The sequence below is a fragment of the Cibotium barometz genome, chromosome 32 (assembly GCF_041138505.1).
Source record: "Cibotium barometz isolate CiBa-2024 chromosome 32, ASM4113850v1, whole genome shotgun sequence".
Taxonomy (NCBI): domain Eukaryota; kingdom Viridiplantae; phylum Streptophyta; class Polypodiopsida; order Cyatheales; family Cibotiaceae; genus Cibotium; species Cibotium barometz.
The window spans coordinates 30553170-30575521 of NC_141077.1; the positions used below are offsets into that span (position 1 = coordinate 30553170).

General features: G+C 44.8%; 1 protein-coding gene across 2 annotated transcripts in view; it reads right to left on the reverse strand.

Moving 5' to 3' along the window:
• The window catches only part of LOC147620073 (TLD-domain containing nucleolar protein), a 56968-nt gene extending 36277 nt beyond the window's left edge, over positions 1-20691 (reverse strand). Inside the window, exons 1-4 of one of the 2 annotated variants that reach the window (XM_086772237.1) lie at positions 20459-20691; positions 20251-20353; positions 8077-8181; positions 7893-7978 (exon numbers count right to left, since the gene is read on the reverse strand). In XM_086772237.1, coding sequence (XP_086628363.1) covers positions 7893-7978; positions 8077-8181; positions 20251-20353; positions 20459-20511 — 347 coding nt within the window. In that variant the 5' untranslated portion in view covers positions 20512-20691. Of the gene's footprint in view, positions 1-7892; positions 7979-8076; positions 8182-17637; positions 17685-20250; positions 20354-20458 lie in introns of those variants that run through there. The other variant, XM_086772238.1, reaches the window with a different exon arrangement.
• Positions 20692-22352: the final 1661 nt, after the last annotated feature.

The window sequence follows — 22352 nt, forward strand, 5'->3', positions numbered from 1 at the left end:
TTCACGATGTCGACCCAAGAATCAGAGTTGGAGCCCCTTGTCGAACGCGAAGGCTTGCCGGCTATGGAAGATACCGATGCCGATCTTTTTGACGATTGTGTGTCAAAATCAGATTTCCAAGAGTTCAAAGTAGCTCTCGAAGCTTCTTCAACGGAACGTCAGGCACAAATCGTAGCCCAGATGCAAGCTTTGCAAAACTCAATCGCTCTCTTGACCACTACCCTCTCTACTCTATCGGGTATGGATACCTTGGCTTCTGCTTTAGGCCCCAACATTACTCCGGAACAGTTCGGGGGCGAGCATAAGCAGCGTACCAAGGAAATCGTGGACACATGGCTACATAAGTGGCAAGTTCACTTTCAGTTTCATCCATATGATTTGAAAAAAGATCCAGATAGCAGCAGGTTTCCTGTCCGGCAAAGCTTTGCTTTGGTGAAAGGAACTCAACCCTAAGCCAACAACTTGGGCACAATTCGAAGACATCTTCAAAAAAGAATTCCTCAACAAAGAGGATGGTTATGATGTTGTTGCCCGGTTTTCAGCTTTGACCATGACCTCGCAGCACCTCACTTATGAGGTCTACCTCCAGAAGTTTTGGGACTTGCAGATGAAAGCTACAAAGATGGATCCCACTACTCTTTTGGGGTTTTTCGTAGTAGCTGGTTTACCAGACTCATATCGTTTATAAGTTAAAAATAACAAATGTAAAAGATTGGACGAGGCCATTCATTCAGCTCGTATCTATGATGATACAATGGTCTCTTCCAAGTCGAAACCCGTTACCGAGCAGGGGAACAAGCATAAACGAAAGTTCTCCGCACCTATGGCTAACACGACTAAAGGAAAGTCTTCGGACCAACCTTCGAAGAATTCAAGTTCGACACCAGCAAAGAAACGACTCCTTAGGGCTTTAAAGCTCAAGAAGGAAGGACGTCGTTTTATCTGCGAAGAAAAAGGACACATGCGTAACGAGTGCCCAAAGCAAAAGGGTGCCAAGACAAATGTAGGACCCAAGCCAAAGGCAACTAACTAGTTGTCTTTGACAGGTACATCAATTACTGTACTTTCTCGCCCTAGTACTTGTTCTGATTGTCTGTTCAATTCTAAAGTATTTGGCTTGCATGATCTTCTCCGCGTTTATGGAGAAGTGAATGGCCATAAGATTCACATTCTTTTAGACCCTAGCAGCTCACACAACTTTGTTAACTACAAAATTGTGCAGAAATTGAGTCTTGATACGACACCTAGCGATCATACCTATGAGGTACGCTTTACCTACGGAAAGGCAAGTATGGGATCGAAAGGTGGAATCTAGATTCAGGACTACAAAGATACTCTGGAATGCTATGTAATGCACCTAGAAAATGTAGACTTGTTATTAGGAATTGAGTGGTTTAAGACTCTTCAAGTCCAGATAGATTGGTCTAGTCATATTTTTTCTTTTCAGCATAGGGACACCAAGTATAGTATTTTAGGTGATTGTATTCATCCCTCTCGGGGACCTCTTGTAAATACAATTGATTTTGGAAATATAATGGATTCTTCTTTGTATACCGCTTTCCATTGTGTATTGATTCCACTTTCTTCCTTTCTCATCCCTTCCTTGGATGTAAATGAATTAAGTGTGTTTGAAAGCAAAGAATTACAGAAGATACTTGATTCGTTTCAAGACGTATTTCCTAAGGAACTGCCATCGGGCTTACCACCTGAACGTCCAGTAGATCATCGTATTGACTTGATCCCTGGCGCTCATCCTGTCAGTATTCCACCTTACAGGATGAGCCAAGCTAAGGAAGATGAGTTAGATAAACAACTCAAAGATTATTTAAGGATGAGCCAGATCCGTCGAAGATTATGTTCTCAAGTGTCAGATTTGTCAGGCAAATAAAGCTGGACGCTTTAGAGACAGGCTGAGTTGTTGCATCCTTTGCAAATCCTAGGTAATAAATGGGAAAGTATTTCCATGGATTTTATTACCGGATTGCCAAGAACACATCAAGGCCACGATTCTATTTGGGTTGTGGTAGATCGCTTGACAAAAATGGCTAGATTTTTACCGACCCGGAAGACTATTACAGCTACGTAATTAGCACGGCAGTTTATCAAGCAATTGTTTAGACTATACGGGTTACCGCAGGACATAGTCAGTGATAGGGACTCTAAGTTTACGAGTGATTTTTGGAAACTTGTTTTTGAGAAGTTGGAAACAACTTTGAATTTGAGTTCCTCTGATCATCCTCAATCTGATGGCCAGACTGAAAGAGTGAATCAGATTTTGGAGGATATGCTTCGAGCATATGTATCCAAAAGACAGAGTTCATGAAAGGATTATCTTCCTATGTTAGAATTTGCATATAACAGTACTAAGCATACGAGTACAGGGTTTAGTCCTTTCATGCTTATGTATGGTTTTCAACCTAGATCACCTGTTATAGTAGGATTCTCAAGACTTCAGCATGATGCAGCACGTAATTTTTTGCAAGATATGCAGGAAATGTTACAAGTTACGAAGGAATCTATTAGCAGTGCTCAAGATCGAGACAGATTTTATTCTAATAGACATCGTTCACCCAGAGAGTTCTCTGAAGTAACGATGGTGTATTTGCGAGTTCCGAAAGATTCCGAGACTTTACGGACAGGTCGATCTCCGAAATTATCCCCTAGATACTGTGGATCATTTCGTGTTACACGACGGATTGGTTTAGTTGCATATGAATTGGATTTGCCTTCTCATGTGAAAGTTCATCCTGTATTTCATGTCAGTAGACTTAAGGAAGTACTCCGTGGAACACATCAGTTAGTTACTCCTCAAGAAATTATAGATGTCGAGGACATGACATTTGTTCTGCATGAACCTGAAAAGATTCTTGGATTTCGTGAAAGAAGATTGCGTAATACTCTTATCACGGAATACAAGATCAAGTGGAAGGATCGTGTTGAGGAGGACGCTACATGGGAGACATTGACTACTCTTCAGAGAGATTATCCTGGCTTTTTAGTGAACTCTTAGAGGAAGGGGAGTATGTTATGTGCACAATGTGTATCTACCGTGTGCTACACGCACACAAGACTAGCTTCGAGGTTTGGGGAAGCTTGGAGCTAGGCAGGCTGATTGGCGAGCTGAGTTAGGGATAGACTAACGGGCGGGCACCCAAGTATGGACGAGCGGGCGCCCAAGTGTGGACGCCCGATGACCGGCCAAGAGCCTATAAAAGGGTGGCCAAGGTTAGTTATTGGGATATAGAGAGTCTCGCGAGTTTGTGAGAGCTCTATGCTCTTGGAGCCTGGATCTAGTGCAGACGTGCACCTGCTTTACGCAACCGAGGCCGGCAGCAATCTCGAGGCCCGCGAGGGTGGCTTCGTGGTGGTATGGGACGTCGCGAGGAGGAGATTGGTCGGTACGTCAACCTAGTTAGCTCAGCTCGTGGCTCGGTGGGGACAGTCAAGATTGTGGGCTTGCCCACGGCTGTCATGGTTGGGAAGTGAGTCAGGCCTGCACCCCCTCTTGTTGTTTATTCGTTTGTTTGCAGGATTCAAGTCTCGTACCAGGAACGATCACGAGGAGATCAGTTGGGGTTTTGACACACATCTTCACCCTCCGTGCCATCATCGAGGAGGGTAGAGCACAACATCAGAGGATTTACTAAAGCTTTGTGGATTTCCCCAAAGCTTTTGATACTGTACCCTGAGCCCGCCTCCTACACCGTCTACAGGAGATAGGAGTCCCATCTGACATGGTTTGGAGCATCATCGCCCTCTATGAGTCCATCACCGGACAAGTGAGAGCCCCAAGAGGTACATCACATGAGATTTCCAGTACTATTGGGTGAAACAGGGTTGCCCTCTATCACCCACTCTTTTTGGCCTCTACGTTGATGAGATCTCGAGCTTCATTGACGGATTAGGTAGGGCTGGCCCCACACTGACAGGTATATTGATCCCCATACTACTTTATGCAAATGACATCGTCCTCCTCTCAGACTCAGCCGGGCTTCAGAGACAGTTGGATGCCTTACAAGACTTCTGCACTCAGCGGGACCTCTCTGTTAACCTTGGTAAAACCAAGGTAATGGTCTTGAATACCTCTCGTCCCTTCACATCCAAATTGAGCTTCACATATAGAGGGGATCCTATGGAGATTGTCTCATCTTATGTCTACCTTGGTGTCACTTTCAGTGGCCCACGCTTCACCATGCTTCCTGCAACACATGCCAGAGTGACACGGGGATATGCAGCCTTGAGCTTACTTGCGCGGCAGTGCTTCCAGGCACATTTCCAGGAGCCTAGGACGATGGGCTGGCTTTTTGAGACCCTCGTCACACCAGCCTTGATATATGGAGCAGCCTTCTGGGGCCAAAATTATCCAATGAGGATTGACAGCAGCGAGTTGAGAGGCCCTAGGTCATGATGTTCTCCTGAATGATCCATAGCAAACCATCAGTCCCACACCAGATTATCCAAGCAGAGTTTGTTGTAGCCCCGATGGTAGTTGATGCACTCTTCCAGACAGTCACATACCTCCATCGCATCAGTCACATGGATCCCCACAGGTACCCGAGGCTTGCCCTAGAGTCCTCAAGACAACTAGCACTTGAGGGCCACTCTGGAGTATGGTATGCACTAGTTTCCACTTGGTTCTCAGTATATGGGCTCCACATGGACCGCCTACCCCCCCTTCAGTACTGTTTGGACTCCCCTTTTCTCCGGCTCTCTCACGAGGATACCAACCGGGTTATCAGGTTAGATCTTCTTAGCCTCTATACCCATTGCACATGGATCACACCTTCGAAGCTCCCCACGAAGATGCACTTCTACGGAGATCACTTCCTTACACTCACTGAGGATGGATTCATCCAGCAGCCGGGCTCCACATGGACCGCCTACCCCCCCTTCAGTACAGTTTGGACTCCCCTTTTCTCCGGCTCTCTCACGAGGATACCAACCGGGTTATCCGGTTAGATCTTCTCAGCCTCTACACCCATTGCACATGGATCACACCTTCAAAGTGCCCCACGAAGATGCACTTCTACAGAGATCACTTCCTTACACTCACTGAGGATGGATTCATCCAGCAGCCGGGCTACTTGAGTGTTCACATGTCCCATGCCATGCGGATTGAGATTGGCCAGATACAGGTTTCATCCCACCGCCTCGGAGTGGAGACAGGTAGAGCGGAGTGCATCTTCATAGCCGGGAAGCTCATACGGGGACCCAGAGAGGAGAGGATCTGCCGATTATGCCACACAGAGGTTGAGATGGAGGAGCATTACATATGCCGCTGCCCAGTATACTATAAGATCCACGGGAGGTTTCACTATCTATTTCGTGAGAGATTTGGTCCACTCTCTAGGATCATTGACTTCCAGGACCAGTGTTGCCTAGGCCTCTTCCTGCTTGAGCTCTGCAAACACAGGGACACCTTCTTGAGAGAGCTTCGGCCCCAGCCACCCCACCCCCTCCCTCACCAGCCAACCATCACCAGTTTCTTCCTCACCCAGGAGGTGCAGGACACTGATATAGTGGATCTTGTGGACCCTCCACGAGCTGCTCTGGACCTACCTTGCCCAAGAGGAGTTACCTCGGACCAAGCCTCCACACTCCAACATGCCCGACGCCCCCGCATCAGCCACGATCACCTCATCAGCTCTAGATCCAGGACATGCTCCACCGCCATCAAGCTACCTTTCCACGGGACATAGTTGAGGGAGACCTCTCAGCCATACTCATTAGCCCCATGCTTGATATTTTGGAGAGTGGTATACCATCTACTCGGAGCTGATGCTGCTCTCATGTTTCTATGTTCTTAGTATTTCCATGATGAGTTTCCATGGACAGTTTTGTATCACCAAGTGAGATAGCCACGTTTATGTTTTCTTTCTGTTTTATTTTCCATTCCATGATGAGATATGCCATGGACATTATTGTATCACTTCGGTCTCATAGGCCCATTGGGTCTTTAATAGACGCTTAATATCTCTCCCCCCCCCCCCCCTTCCAGTATAGCATAGAGGCCCCGTCATTTGCTCTCAGCCGCGCAAAGCAGAACAGGGTTATCAAGAAGGACATTGTCAGACTGGATACTCAGAGGACATGGAGTTCACCTAGTCATCCATTGGGGACAAAGATGGCCTTCTACAAAGATCACCTCCTCTGCCGGACAAAAGATGGGTTCATCATCCGTCCACGCTACATGGACATACACCTATCCTTTGGGGTGAGATGTGTGATCGGCCAGATCCACACCTCGTCCCACCAGCTGAGAGTGGAGACTGCCAGATATGGGCCTAGGGCGGCTGCACCGGAGGACAGGATATGCTAGCTCTGTCACACAGAGCCCGAGACAGAGGACCATTACATATGCCGATACCCCGTGTACTATGAGATTCGGGGGAGGTTCCACTGCCTCTTCCAAGCTGGGTTCGGACCACTTTCCAGGATCATGGGCTTCCCAGATCAGAGATGCTTGGGACTTTTTCTTCTAGAGCTCCATAGACACAGGGAGTCCTTAGTGAGATCCAGATCAGCTGTACTTGCTCGAGGACCAGCACAAAGAGCTCTCACTGACTTCTTCCATACCAGCACTCCGAGGGCCGATCCACCCATCATACCTAGACCACAGGCTAGTGTAGGAGCTCGGCCGAGAGGTGTGACACTCGACAGAGCCACTGAGTTATGCAAAGCTCGACGCCCCAGACCCCATGGCCCTCGCCCTCGCCCACACCACCACAGGAAGATCCGGGCCATCATCGCAAGACTTTCTCGCGCCAACTCAGTTTTACCACCTTGAGCACCATGTCACAGCGGCCCATGAGGGATGTATTAGGGTGATATGAGAGCTCTCTCCTCATGTACCTAGATCAAATTTTAAAGTTCTAGATTTTTGTTATCTTTCTTTATTACTATTTTGTACCCAAGATTATGTACCTCATGGATATGATGTAACCTTTTCGTCTCATAGGTCATTTTGGCCTTTTGAAGACGTTAATACAACTTTCTTTCTTCTTTCTTTCTCTCTCTTAGTCGAGTGATGGAGTATCCTGATCAGAGATGCTTAGGCCTTTTCCTCCTTGAGCTACACCAACATAGAGAGAGGCTTCTACAGGTGCAGAGCCAGAGATCCCAGCCACAGATCACCAACTTCTTCAGGCCTATCAGCGAGCCACATCCCCCTCCCCCTGTATCATCTACCTCCCGACGAGGGCTCACACTACAGAGAACCTCAGAGATCACAGCTGCCAGGAGACCGCGACTACCTGGACGCAAACCACTACTCCATCAGGCCCAGTCTGCCAAATCCAAGCACGATACCGCAGAGCTATGGAGGAAAGAGTCCAGACGCTACACCAGGGCACAACAGATGTGAGAGTCCTCCTCGCCCCATGCCCCATGTATGATGTACTACACCCCACCATCTCCACTGGGTGGAATTAGTAGTATATCACCTTTCATGATTGTACATCTATAGCATGCTAGACAATGAGCTGCATATGACTAGGATTAGCTTTTCATTTCAGTTTTTCTTTCCATGATACTTAGGACATGGACAAATTTGTCTCATAGGCCAATCTGGCCTTCCGTAGACGTTAATATATATTTTTTCTTTTTCTCACGTGATTGAAAACAAAGTGTGACCACATCCATGACAGCATGTGCATTTATTACTGAACTAAATAAAAGCATGTGCAATCCTTGCGTTGGCAAAAGAATGCTGCATGCAACAATCATGTATATACACGAGCAAGGAAGGGGAAAGTTTTTAAAAGATAGTATAAAATATACAAGAGGAAGAAGGGATAAGTTTGAAATTTTGAGGCATGCTCTAATACAAATGGAATTGCTATTCAAATTGACTTGCACGTGAATGATTGACTTAGAAATGAAAAGAAACACACCTCTGCACCAGGCCATCACCTAGTAAATCCACGAGCTGATATGTGTAGTTTTCCACTTCATCTGGAGATCCCTTCTCATAGACTGCCTGGATGTGCAAGGATATACACAAAATTCAACACACTGCACACTGCAGATCTTAGACCTCAAAAGCCCGAAAAAATCGCGAAAAGCTTTGTCACCAACCTTTGAAAGAACTAGGTCTTCGTAGAATAGTCGTTGATCTTTTCTCAAACAAGAGACTAAATCAAATAGCCGAGACCCAAGCGATCCATGAATTCCATAGTATGCCTACACACAACATTTTAAAACGATGATCAATTTTGTTGGCAGGCCCTTGCCTGAGTGACTACCATACCAAACTACCAACAAGAAGGCATGAGTTTGAACCTTGACATGTATGATATAATATAACCCATAAAAAAGAAGATCAATCACAAGTGCCCACAGAACTACCATAAATATTTATTCATGATATCTAGGCTAAACCACAGTCATAAAGCATAGGTAGCATAGGTAGAACAAGAAAGAAGCGGGGGGGGGGGGGGGGGGGGGGGGAGGAGATAGAACAGGAAACCAAGGAGGGGCGGAACAGAGGGGAGGGAAGGGAGGTGCACCCGTACTTGTGGTGGATATTGCCAAGGAAGTCACTCTCACCTTAGTAGAAAACAAACCACCACTCTTGGGCTTTGTTCCCTAAAGAGATTGAATAAGATGTGTTGAAATTGCTCACACAATCCATTATAGGAATGCAGATACCCTTCATCACCTTGAATGCAATATATCTGATCCTGTACAATTGTTTGGAATTTAACATGAAGGGGCTCTGGAGTGACCATACTTCATTGCAGGGCCAACTGCTAGGCCGCTGAGGACTATGCCTGATTTTGCTCAAACATAAGTACGACCACTCATCCTAAAACTGGACCACATTCCTGTCTAAGTTGCCCAAGCAAGAGACTTCCAGGTGTTAGACCTTGCCTTCTTGCTGAATTGACGTGAGCATGTGTCCCCCCTCCTTAATGTCCAACCATAGGTGAACTACCTCTTTGGTCCAACGCCAAGTTGATGAAGATGCCACTCTAGAGAGGGAAAAAAAAAGGGGGAAAAAAGCTAGAGAATTAGTCCAAACATCACTTGTAAAAGAACACATATTCTCTTCTTTGTATAACTCAGTGCTTTCATAGCCTTGCCTGTCGGAATCACCAACAATTGACTATCCGTAACCCTTAGTGCAAAGTGGCTTCCTTTAAAGCCATCAACATCTTCAACACGTTGAGTCAACTAAAATATGCTATATTGTAATCAATAATATGCAGTGGTCAAGGTCACACTTCTAGTAGCCTCTCCAACCAATCAACATCATTGCATCCTCGCCACTATTCAGCAAAAGGATCTGTAACTTATATCACCTCTTTAACCAAAGTATCAATACTAGCCATAGAGTTCCAATGCCAAAGTAGTTTGCATGTACAATAAGTAAATAAGACATCAATTCCCCACGAACTTGGAAGTACAACATGGCATTAATGACACATGCATAATTAATCAACATCATCAGCTTCAGGAATTAATGCATCACAAGCAACAAAAAAGAAGAGCACACACTTCAATTAAATAGTTAGGTTATTTTTTTGAATTCCTCTCGCTTACATTAACTAACTCTGCATTTTTACCATTCAATTGGATATTGGTGATCCAAATGTTTTATTCTAGTCTACAGTACCCGGCTCGTGACAGCCCTCCACACAGCAGCTCCAGATCAGGGAGATCCTCCGACACCATAGACACTTTCTCAGTGGACATGGCGAGCCTCTTGACAGTCATCGACTCCCCTATGCTGGATATCCTAGATGGATGATGAAACCCCACATACATGAGCTTCCTCTTGTACTGCCATCATATGGAGATATACATTTCGCATGTATTCAGATATGCTTATTGTCATTATCATTGTACATGTAGCTAGTTGTCTATGTTTTTCTTTTCCGTGACCAAGTTATCTCATGGAACTATTATAGCACTTTGTTTGGTCTCATAGATCCTTTGGATTTTTGAAAGACATTTAATATAACTTTGTTTCTTTCTTTCTTTCTTTCTCACTCTCACTCTCACTCTCATTCTCTCTCTCAGTGCATTTGCATAAAGTTACCTGTGAAAGATCCCATCACGCTCACTCTCAGTCACATTTACAATTAAAATGTCCTCCAAGACCTATGGGTCACTTAAGAACAGCACTCTTTAAAAGTCTTCAAGGTTCAATCAGAAAAAAGATACATGTTCTTGATAAATGTTTCTGACCGTCCTATCTTCCTCCCGTAGCCGTATCAAGGTCTCTAAATGCAGGATCAGGTTTGCCCTCGTAGGGAACCCTTTCGAGGAAGCGGGAAGGACTGCTTGGCCCACTAAATCCTCTCTCAAGTTGCTCGGGTGATGTATCATATAGCAAATGCAAGAACAGTCTACCTTAGAGACCGTTACCTCGGGCTCTGTGTCAGTGGAGTTGCGTCCTCGCAATTGGCCGATTGCCGTAGCCATCGCAGCCATCAAGTGGGGATTTGACACTCTACTACTGCTACATCACGGCCATGAACTGGGATATGACACTAGCCTTGTGGCCTCTGCGCTATTGCTACTGCGCCTGTTAGGGGGGAGGTGTAACCGCTCCCTATAGGAGGCCTAACAAATCGGAAGATAGTATACACATATTTTAGATCACTTAACTAAGTCAAACAATGAACAACACTAGCTACATTAAAACTGAAAAATAACAAAGAACGTTTGACACCATCACTGGGGCCGGAAAGGGCCGGTCCCCCCCTCAATACTGTTGTATTTCTTGGAGTATTTATTTGTGCAAGTGTTCACAGACCCTAGGCCAGATTTCTCCATAACAAGGAGTGAATACAACCAGTAAACAATGAGATGTTGTCGGTGTAGACCAAGTCACAGCAGGTAATCTCCCAACTTCACTGGGTGAACATCAGCCCTCATTGGTCTTCCGAGACCATGCACCAACAGGCACGCCCGTACTAATGCCTGGCAAGGTGAAACACCACAGAGGGAGCAATACCTGGTACTCCTAAATCAACTTTGCTCCCAATTTTCCCTCATATCCCAAATGACCTTCACTGGCTCCTCCAAAATACGAGGGCGCGGTCAGGGTAATCATGGAAAAAAAAAGTCACCGTTCTGATGGCCTTTCTTAATGAAGGCAACAAGGTATGATATTTCACCTGACAAAACTTATTCAAACAACATTTAATTTTAATTATTACTAAATCTGAAAAATACGAAGATAAATACCTGACAAATATTCAAATTCAATTCCCAGGAGAGAAGCTCATCCCCTTTTTATTGTACTCTCAAATTGTAAGCAGATCCTGGCACTAGTAGATGTTTGAAAACAGCTGGTACAACTGAGGCTACAATCAAGTACAAGTATAGCAAGTACATGCTGGTAAAGTGGACCATTTGGTTCATCTCCATTTCTAGAGCCACTTCTATGGGACTGTCACTCCATAGAGCAGCCAGATTTGTACCATGTTCACATGTGGCCAGGCCAGTGCCCCATGTGAAAGGGTCAGTCATTTGGTGTCACATGGACAAGAACCAGTTGTGTGCCACTCGTGTGTGACCAGTTTTGTGCCATATGGACAGGAGCTTGTTTGTTGCCACCCGTGTATGACTAGGATTGCGTCTTATCCATGGGACTGTCACTCCATGGTAGGACTGATATTTGTGCCGACCTTGTCTATGGGATTGTCACTCCATAGGAAAGCTCGTGCCAGGACTTGTATTTCACCTACGGGACAGGACTTCACATTTTTGTCATGCCAGTTTTGTGCCCGACAAGAAATTTTTGTACAAGTTTCATGAAAGGGAGACTTCGTCCATTACATGTGCACATGCATTTATGTTTGCATGCATAAACTTGTTTTCGCATGACTTGTTCTCATGTATTTGCCTGCTATGTCGTGCCAGTACACTTGACGGGGACGCCCCCAGTGTACCGTGGGTGTGTTGTTTGCTCATGAGTTGGTGTAGTGTGTGAACAAGTGGTAAGTATTACCCTTTTTCTGGCCTTTTCAAATGTAAAATCCTTTAAGTAATGTCAACCTTAATAATTATAAGGTTGGGTGTTCACACACATTTTAACATTGACTGGACATTTGCTCTCATGTGAGGAGGAGACGGAAAATGTGGAGCTGGAGAACGGGCGCGCTCTTCCAGAGCCAGTATCTGCACCTTCTGCTCTTCCAACTTGCTACTCTGGTCTGCGATTGCTCGCATCATCTTTTGATGCCTGATGCCCTAGCTGGGCTGCCGCCTAGTGCACTTTGGTCCCAAGGTTCTTGGTCTCTCTCGTCGTCGTAGCTCGCCATAGCAGGAAAATGCACCTCCTTTCCGAAGCGCAATCTGACAATCAACTGTGTGTGTGTGAGACTTCCGGAGGCTTCCGGAGGCTGAAAACCAACCGTCCTTCGAGGGACAGGAGTCACTCCGAAAGGGGTGGTCCACTGGAGTCTAAAAACCAACCACACGAGCAAGAAAAAAATTCTGGATTCTTGCTGAATCTTTACACTTGAAGTAGGCTCCGATACCACTGTAACACACGGAAGCTTCGGGGGAGATTGGTAACTTCAATGCTCAAAAATGAGCACACTTTTCATGATGAGAATAATGCACAAAACTGAATATAGATGTGCAGAAAATAGAGAGAGAGAGAGAAAAAGAAAGAAAGATATATTAACGTCTACGAGAGGCCAAAGTCGGCCTATGAGACAAAATACAACTGTGTTCTTCCGGTCATCGGAAGAAAAGAAACAAAAGAAAAAGTGTGCATGTGTCTAGATACAACTGTGAATCATCATGGATCGGTGGAGCCCATATACAAACAATATAAGGGGGGTGGGGATGTGGATGGACTGCTAAGGCAAGATGCATCTCTATATGCTGAAGGGGTAGTAAACACAATATTGGGTCCCGAATACCCTCTATAGAGCCCCCACCACGGATGGTGTATTTGCTTTTATTAGAATGATGCAAATCTGAAATAAAAGACTAAACCTGAACCTTCTTGGCTGAGGAGAACCCTCTACCCTTGACCTTCAATCCTTCACCCTTTGCGTTAGCTTCTCCTTGGCTGTCCTAGCCCTTGAGTTAGCTTCAGCACACATAGCACTACCATAAGTGAGCATATGCCTACATTACTCAAAGACGTGGTACTCATAGGACCACATAAGTCTGCATGAACAAGAGCAAGTGATGTCGAAGATCTGTGGTATCAGTGATCCATTGTTTGCTTCCGCTCTATACACTCTCTCATTCCGCTCTGTGCACTCTTTCTTCTAGTGGTGTGACTCAAGCACAAATTGATATCTGGCAAGCAAATGATCGTCATGTTTTCTCCTTTCTGATGTTGAATTGTCAGGATTCTGGATCACTGCCAGGTATTCTCAACACCACTGCCAAGTATTCTCACACTACTTTGGCTCTTTGTACACCAGGTGTAACAACCCGGATCCCAAATTCCTCATCAAGGCTCTGTTATGACCCTCGTAGACCTGCATACACCTAGATCACTGCCAGGTGTTCAGAACACTACTTTGGCTCTTTGTACACCACGTGTAAAACAATAGCCCGGATCCCAAATAAGTTGATTCCCACCGAAAAGAACTACTTGGTCTATGATGGGAAGCTCCTCGCGGCAATACAAACCTTAAAGCATTGGAAGCATTTCCTCTATGGGCACGACTTTTAGATTCGCACAAATCACCAAACTTTGTGTTGGCTTCAAACAATGCCAAGCACGAATTGGAGTGACCAACAGCACCGCTCTAGCCAAATTTTCCAACAGTTTGGCTGAACGATCGAGTACCCTCCAGACAAGGCCAACCCAATGGCCGACGCCTTGGGCAGGAAAGGAACCATGTCCCACATCCAATCCACACGAATGGATCTCGCTGGTACAGGACTAGACAAGATGAAGCACAAGTACACGGATTACGTGGAATTCACTACTCAATGGAAAACACATTGGACGCCACACGACCATGCCACTTCTTGATACGCGATGGTTGGCTTTTTTACAAAGGCCGCCTTTGTGTCTTCAAACAATTCCAAGCAACTCTTATCCATGATACCCACGATGCCATTATTGGCAGTCATAGGAGCATGAACTCGACTTTGGAGAAGTTAGAGTGTCAATTTTATTGGCCTAGAATGAGGCAAGACGTGTTCACACATGTGCAGCACTGTTTGATTCGTCAAAAGCTAAAAGCTCCCCGTAGGAAGAAGATAGGGTTGTTATAACCATTTCCTATTCCCAAAGGACCTTTCCCGAATATATCTATGAAAGCGTAATACGTTGTGTTTGACAATTGTTGATCGTTTTAGTAGCTTTGTTATGCTTATTCCTTGCTGGGCTAATGTTACCGTCGAGGATGTTGCTAGATTGTTTATCGGGCATTGATACCCCAACCTAGGACCATTGTGTCAAATCGTGACACCTAGTTTGCCAATCATTTGTGAAGGGCATTATTTGATAACTTTAGAACTAAGTTGAATTTTTCCAATGCATTTACAAATGGATGGCCAGACGGAGATTTACAATCAATTGGCATTCAACGTGCTAAAGTGTTATGTCCACGACCAACAAGGTAAGTGGGAACAGTTTTTGCCTTTAGTTCATGCTGTTCTACATGACTCGTTTTCTTCAACTATTGGCAAGACTCCATATGAGGCAGCTTTTGGAAGACCATTCCAGTTTTTTTGACCAGACGTCGTCCTCAATGCCTGATGCTAACAGATTGACAAAATCTTACCAAGAGATTTTGGAGTCGGTGAAAAACAAGTTTGCTAAAAAGAACAGGAGACCTATACTCGACCGGCCAACAAGAACAAAAGAGATGTAATTTTCTCGAAAGGAGATTGTGTATATCTACGGATTATGAAGAGATGGTTGAAACAAGTGGGCAAGCGATGCCCAAAGTTATTGTTTTGGAGCTTCAGACTCTTTTCCATTCTAAACAAGATCAATGAGGTTTCTATGAAGCTAAAGCTACCTACCAATCGGACCATGCATGATGTGTTCCATGTCAGTTGGTTGAAGCCCTATATAGGACCTCCTCTCTCCGTTGTCCACAATGAACAGGAACCAGACATAGTGGGCGAAGCTAAAATTATGGTTCTGGAACAAATTCTCTTACATCGTTTCAAGCACTAATCCGGCTGAAGAGAGACAATTCCTCACCAAGTTTCAAAACCGAGGGACACATGAAGCGATGTGGCTTGATAATCGTTTTTTCAAAGATTATCCAACATTATTGACGGACTATTTGGAGGCTTTGCACTGAAGTTGCATATAGGTGCATGTAGAAACAGGAAGTGCAGGGCCATAGCCTATGTCTATGTGGGCCCTACACTTGGGCCACTAGGATAGTCGGCCAGCCCTTATAGGGCGTAGGCCCAGTCGGCCAGCCCTTGGAGGGAATGGGCCATAGTCGGCCAGCCTCTTAGGCCACAATCGGCCAACTTCAAAGTAGCCAGGCCATGGTCGGCCAGCCTTATGGGCAGACGGGCAGCAGCCGTAATTGCCCACATGTGAAAGGCGCCAGCCTCTATGATAATATTTAGGTCGTGGGCTGTATGAAGAGGCCGGCAGCCTTTTAAGCCCACCGACCAGCAGCTTTTTGCCCTATATAAACATAGTCTTGTCAAAGGTCAAACTATCTCATTATTCACAAAGTGCTGAAGAACTCCAAGGACCACGACAGCCAAAGGGAGCCTGAACCAAAAGGTGAACTTGAAGGTCAGAATTAGGTCATCTTCAGGCTGCAGATTTACAGCCAAGGAAGATCTCCAAGAAATCAATCCTTTTCATCATTCAATAGAGCAAATATACCAGTCCTTGGTGGGGGCCCTTCGGAGGGTATTTGGGACCCAATCGAGTGTACGACACGGATGCACCACATATCCGTCTCTCTCATAGTGAGGAACAGAGTATTGAGACAGGACCTATGACAGCTCTATACATGAGAGACATGGATATCACCTACATAGCCTCTTCCACTGAAGATGCTATACTACAGAGATCACTTCATGAGTATCACTGATGATGGACTTATAGAGAGGCCTAGATACATGGAGGGCTTTTTACCACACGGCTCCTGAGTAGCTATTGGTCAGCTTAGAGTCTCATCACATCGATTGGAGATCGAGACTGGCAGAGCAGCACGGATCCCCTGAGAGGAGAGGGTATGCAGATTGTGCAGAGAGGAGGTGGAGAGTGAGGCGCATTATGTATGCAGATGCAAAGCATATACAGCCATCAGAGAGAGATATCCCATTTTCTTCAGAGAGCCACATTCCCTACGCCAGATCTTTGAGGCAGCAGACCAGCGCACACTGGGGAGATTCATTCTAGACATACATCGTCACAAAGAGACATCATTACAGGCTCAGACAGCTCCAGAGGGGGGACTACAGACACAGATTACTACATTTTTTCAGAGATCCACCCCACTCCCAGCCCCTACACAACAGGGAATTACTCTCCAGAGAGAGAGCAGAGACACTCAAACCCGTAGGAGACAGAGGACACCTGGCTTTCGGACACCACGTCTATACCAGAGAGAGATGACAGAGATCAGAGCTCAGTTTCACAGAGAGGGTGCGGAGCGACTGGCTCGCTTCAGAGCAAACCCAGGCATGCTCCTCAGGGAGCTGTGGACACCCCCTTCATTGATGTATACCATTCTATAATGGTACAGGATGGAGCTAGCTAGGTTGCATATCATGATTGTATACTCCATGCATATAGCTTTGCATTCTCCTAGTAGTAGAGCTCCATCACCTCCACTTATTGCACACCCAGATTCAGCTTTTTTAGTTCAGTACTTTTTCATTTTGTTGGGATGACAGAGGATACCCCACAGAGGTACACTGATTTGTCTCATAGGCCGAGTTCAGTCTTTTGGAAGACGTTAATAAAATCTTTCTTTCTTTCTCTCTCTCTCTCTCTCTCTCTCTCTCTCTCTCTCTCTCTCTCTCAAACATACACACTCTTATCTCCACTACATTGTGCAGCCGTCAAGAACCGAGGTGCTGAATATTCCTTATCAAAGCATAATCCTCTGTAAGCTTCCACATGTTACATTGAGTGGGCAGCATTATTGGGCAGCTGGTCACTGTAATGAGAAACCATTGGTATGTGTGACCTGTAGACAATCTCAAATTTCTTCCAGTATTCAGACTGCAGAAAACCTGCAGTCTTTGTTTTGCACTAGTATTCTCTCTTGTAAGTCAGACACAACAGTCCTCTAGGCAGACTACCTTCGGCCTGAACCCTGCAATCATTCACCAGAAATAACCACACAGCTTTCAATGCAACCTCTTCCTTGCAGAACCTGTGGGGCTATTTCTCTGTGCAGTTATGTGATTAGAACAGTGGCCTTTCAAAACCACAGATATTGATTGCGGTGATCACAACCCTGTCACTCTCACTAGATATTCTGCAAAGGAAAGAATACAGAGAGGAGGGTGGCTAGTGGGTTGCAGTGCATGTGTGCATATGTGAAAAGAGAGGAAGCAAGTGGGATGCATTGCAGGTGTGCATATGTGAAAAGAGAGGAAGCCAGTGAGATGCATTGCAGGTGTGCATGAGTGAAGTTTCTTTGCCATTTAGCCATGAACAAACCAAACCTCCCAATCAGTTCAAATCTAAAAGACTATTGCTGTTGCCACCTTCATCAAGGGGGTGTTACATCATTGGAAGGAACCCGATGGACCACCTGTAAACAGAGATTTTTTCAAAGTGTGAACTTGCAATTCTTGATTGGGACTTACAAGTTGTATTTAGTCTCAGAAGACGATGTGCTCTCTCTCTCTCTCTCTCTCTCTCTCTCTCTCTCTCTCTCTCCTTTTTTTCCAGAATGCCAGGCAATGCCTAAGATAAAGAGTCAGATAATGAGGAGGAGACACAAGGACAACCAATTAGAGCGGGATTATGGACACGTTCTAGGAACACCTGGAGGGAGGGCTCACCATCTCAGATTAAGTTCTCAGTTTCCTATGTAACCCCACTACATGGCCTGGAGCCCACTAGTGTTTCCTAGGACTAGTCAAGCATATGCTTTATTACGTTGACCTACTCAGTTCTCCTTCCTTTTATTTCTTGTTATAGCTCTTTAGGGATGCTCTCTGCATCTCCTATTACAGATGTATACACATTGCACCTTCATGGTCTCACAGACCATTCTGGCCTCTAGTAGGAGGCACTAGTGAGTCAAATAAGTCTCTCTCTCTCTCTCTCTCTCTCTCTCTCTCTCTCTCTCTCTCGCGCGCGTGCGACAAACTTATGCAGAGATTGCAGACACTTGGGGTACCATCAGGTATGATTTGGGGGATTATTGCTTTGTATGAGAGAGTTGTGGGTCGTGTGCGATGCCCGGGCAGATTATCAGAGGAGCTTGCTAGCACTATTGGTGTTAAGCAAAGATGTCCATTATCTCCCACCCTGTTTGGATTATACATTGATGAGCTAGCAGATTTTGTGGACAGAAGGGGGGGCAGTGGATCATCTTTGGTAGATTTATATGTAGCTTTGATGCTTTACGCAGACAATGTACTACTTGTCTCGGATACACAGCAGGGGTTACAGCGGCACATGGATGCCTTGTGAGAGTTTTGTAATCAAAAGGGCCTGACAGTCAATCTTGGTAAAACCAAAGTTATGGTTTTCAATACCGCGAAGCAGGGGCGAGAGACCACCCATATCATATACCAGGACAGACGTGTGGATGTAGTGACTTCAGATGTATATTTGGGTGTCACCTTTACTAGCCTAGCAGGGAGGTTCTCCATGAGCCAGGCAGTTTAGGACAAGGTAGCCAGAGGGTATGCAGCTTTAGCTTTACTTGAGAGGCAATGTCACCACGCGCATTTTCAGGAACCCCGTACAAAGGGATGGCTTTTTGATACCATGGTCACACCAGCCTTGATGTATGCATCCCCCATCTCGGCTCCAGGACTATCAGCGAGCAGATGGCGAGGTTCAGAGCACCCACAAATACTTATGTTCTCACAGATGATTCATAGTAAAACCTCGACGCCACAAGAGAGTTTTGGCAAAGTTTGCGTCTTTGCCCATGCTAGTGGAGGCACTCTTTCAGACAGTGACATTCATCAACAAGCACATGCCCCCAGATAGATAACCGAGATAGGCCCTAGAGTCATCATAGCGAGTAACAGCATCAGGGCGACACTCATGGTATGCAGAGGTTTTACAATGGTTTTCACTACATGGGATGAGTATAGACAGGCTCGCTCCGTTTCAGTATGATGAGGACCATCCGACCATGAGACTCTCCCGTGTGGAGAGGAACCGATTGATACGTCAGGATTTGATACAGCTATACACACGTCAAACATGGATTGATCCTCCACAGCCTCTTTCTATGAAGAGGCAACACTACCACGATCATTCCTTACAGCTCACAAAGGATGGGTTTGTGCAGAGACCGGGTTACACGGATGTATACATGTCTCATGCCATGCGCACTACTATTGGGCAGCTTCGGGTATCTTCACACACTCTAGAGATAGAGGCAAGGAGAGCTACAGGAGCCCCGAGGGAGACATGTATCTACAGATTGTGCCACATAGAGGTGGAGACAGAGGAGCATTATGTTTGACATTTCCCAGCATACTATGAGATTCGGGGGAGATACCACTGTCACTTCAGGGAGGGATTTGGACCACTCAACAGAGTTATGCAGTTTCATAATCAGAGATGCTTGGGGAGATTTTTGATGGAGTTACAACGTCATAGAGAGCAGCTATTACAGCAGCTCCCACAGCAGAGGGATACTACATAGCAGAGGGATACTACATCTCAGACACGGATCACTACCTTCTTCCAGCCACTCAGTGGTGGGACATCCTCCACAGCTCTTCGGTCCAAACCCGGGTCGCTCGGAGATGCACTATCTGTACATCTACTACCAGAGGAGTGACATAAACCCAAGCGAGAGAGCTACGCGATCCAAGAGATGGCCTCGCCCACCTGGCCCCCGCCCCCCAGGTCTCCACCGGACACACATTAATGAGATCTTGATGAGACATAGCAGAGAGGACAAACCCCAGATTGATCTAGCACAGATTGGGAGATATCTTGCCCCTAACCTGATGTATGACATCCTACACTCTTTCTCTCTCTCAACATGTCAACAGCATGCTGGTTGCACGTATTGATGTATAGCTATGGTCTCATGTCATATCAAGTACTACTGTACTGCCTTATCAGTTGCACCAAAAAACCCTGATACAAAATTTTTTGTCTTTGTAGAGGGAAATCACCTGGAAAACAGAGGCACTGACAAATTCACCGTTACTTCTGGATTGGGAAGCTAGAGAGACGAACAGAGCTCGCAGATCTCGAAGCTCGGACTGTGAAAACCGCCTGTTTGCAAGAGTGGAAGAAAACCCGTAAAATCACACATCACAACCATGGATGGATACATATGGAATCTGCAGCAAAGAAAGTAGAGAGAGAGTAGGGTGTGACCTGCAGGCGGATATGAATTCAGGACTGGAGGACCGGCACTGCTTGTTTCCCATTACCAAAAACACAGCTCTCTCTCTGTCTCTCTCTGAGCACCCTCCAAGAGTCTCTCTCTGTCATCAATGCGTGTTTCCCAAACAATCTTTTCTTCAGAACATGATATTCTGGCACGATTTTGACCAAAAATCATAAGGTTTATTCACAAGGTTACACGTGTGTGTGTTGTGGAGAGCTGGCACAATTTTGGCCAAGATTTATCACATTATATGAAAAAAAATTTGGGAACATAAAGTAAATATATTAGGACTAAGTCAACAGTTAACAGAAATAACTTCCCACACTCCCCACATTACACTGTTTAGTAACCTGCAGATCAGATACCACGTTTCATCCTCCCAAACAAAGGAAGATTGCTCCCATGAGATATGACACCCCAGTTGCATACATGCAGAGATCATGGCCTCATAAGTGCCACCTTTTAGGGGATTGCTTCTCCATAAACTCCCCTTTTGTCTGGACTTTCACCACTGGTCTTGTACCCAAAGGATTCTCAATAAATCCAACAAAAGTATATACTGGATGTTTCTCCTTCTCTTTATCTTCGGCCCAAGTTTAGGCAGATTTGCTTTCACATCCAGCCATGAATATCCCTGTCACATGATAGCATCTGTTAGCCTAGTATGTACAAGAGTCTCATCAGTTGGAGATTAGATCATCTAATTCCAAACTGAAGAGCCTGGATTAACTGTACCACAGCATCCTCATTCATTTTATTAACATAATATACTGACCAACACTTATATACACATTTATGCATCAATTCTAACACATCCACCCCTAGATAAGCCTCTTTCTGAAAAATTATATTGTTCCTAAAATCCATATTTCATAAAGACAACAATATCTAATTATGTTAAAAAACAAATTAACAACCCCATCAAAAGGCTGACAATCTACTTGAAACCCAGTATTATGATATCTTCAAGGGTTTTCTTTGTTGAGACAGATCAAGGATAATGTGTTACTTAAAATTGATCAATGGGATAAGATTTATCACAAAGGTTACAAGTCACATGATATCTTCAAAAATTTTCTTGAGGCAGATCAAGGGTAAAGTGTTACTCAAACTTGATCAATAAGATAATTGTAGTGAGCAATAATTATTTGCATATTACAATGTTCCTTTCTTAATTGCTTTATTGATAAATAAGAATCATCTAGCCATTATCTCTAAAAAGCAATAAAATCCAAGAACTGGTAACAAGGATTTCAGATCACTTAAGGTTATACTAATCAAAGGTTATGGTTACATCAAAGTTGAGATTGATCATCAAAGGTCATGTCATCTACCTCATATACTCTTGAAAAAATAATTAAAAACTTACATACACATCAATGATTAAAGCATAGACTTAAATCAAATTAGAGCATAGCATAAAACAAGAGAAAATAGAAACAGCACCATTGACACACTATTGGGTGCAATCTCCCCCTCATGCGGGTAGCTCCACTTCCACGACATAAGTATTTTGAGAATTATATTCAATAAATAGCCTAAGGAGCTATTAATAGTTGTGCGTACAAAATTAGGCTTGCTTTTTCACTTTTGCAAAAATAGCTCAAGCACTATAGCTTGTTCACACACTAAGTGTAAATAATCAAATCTCTTCAAACATATGTGCTAGGAATATAGCAACGCCACGCACAAGCGATAAATAATATGTATAATCATTTGGCACATGGCCAACAAAATAATGCGAAGTAATAATATTCCGAGATAACATAGACAAGATCCTCCATGTGCGACATGTGCACTCATCATCACCTATCTCACAAACGTAAACACATTAGTTGTTTCAATTAATTGCTTTCTCTACAATTAATCTCAATATGAAAC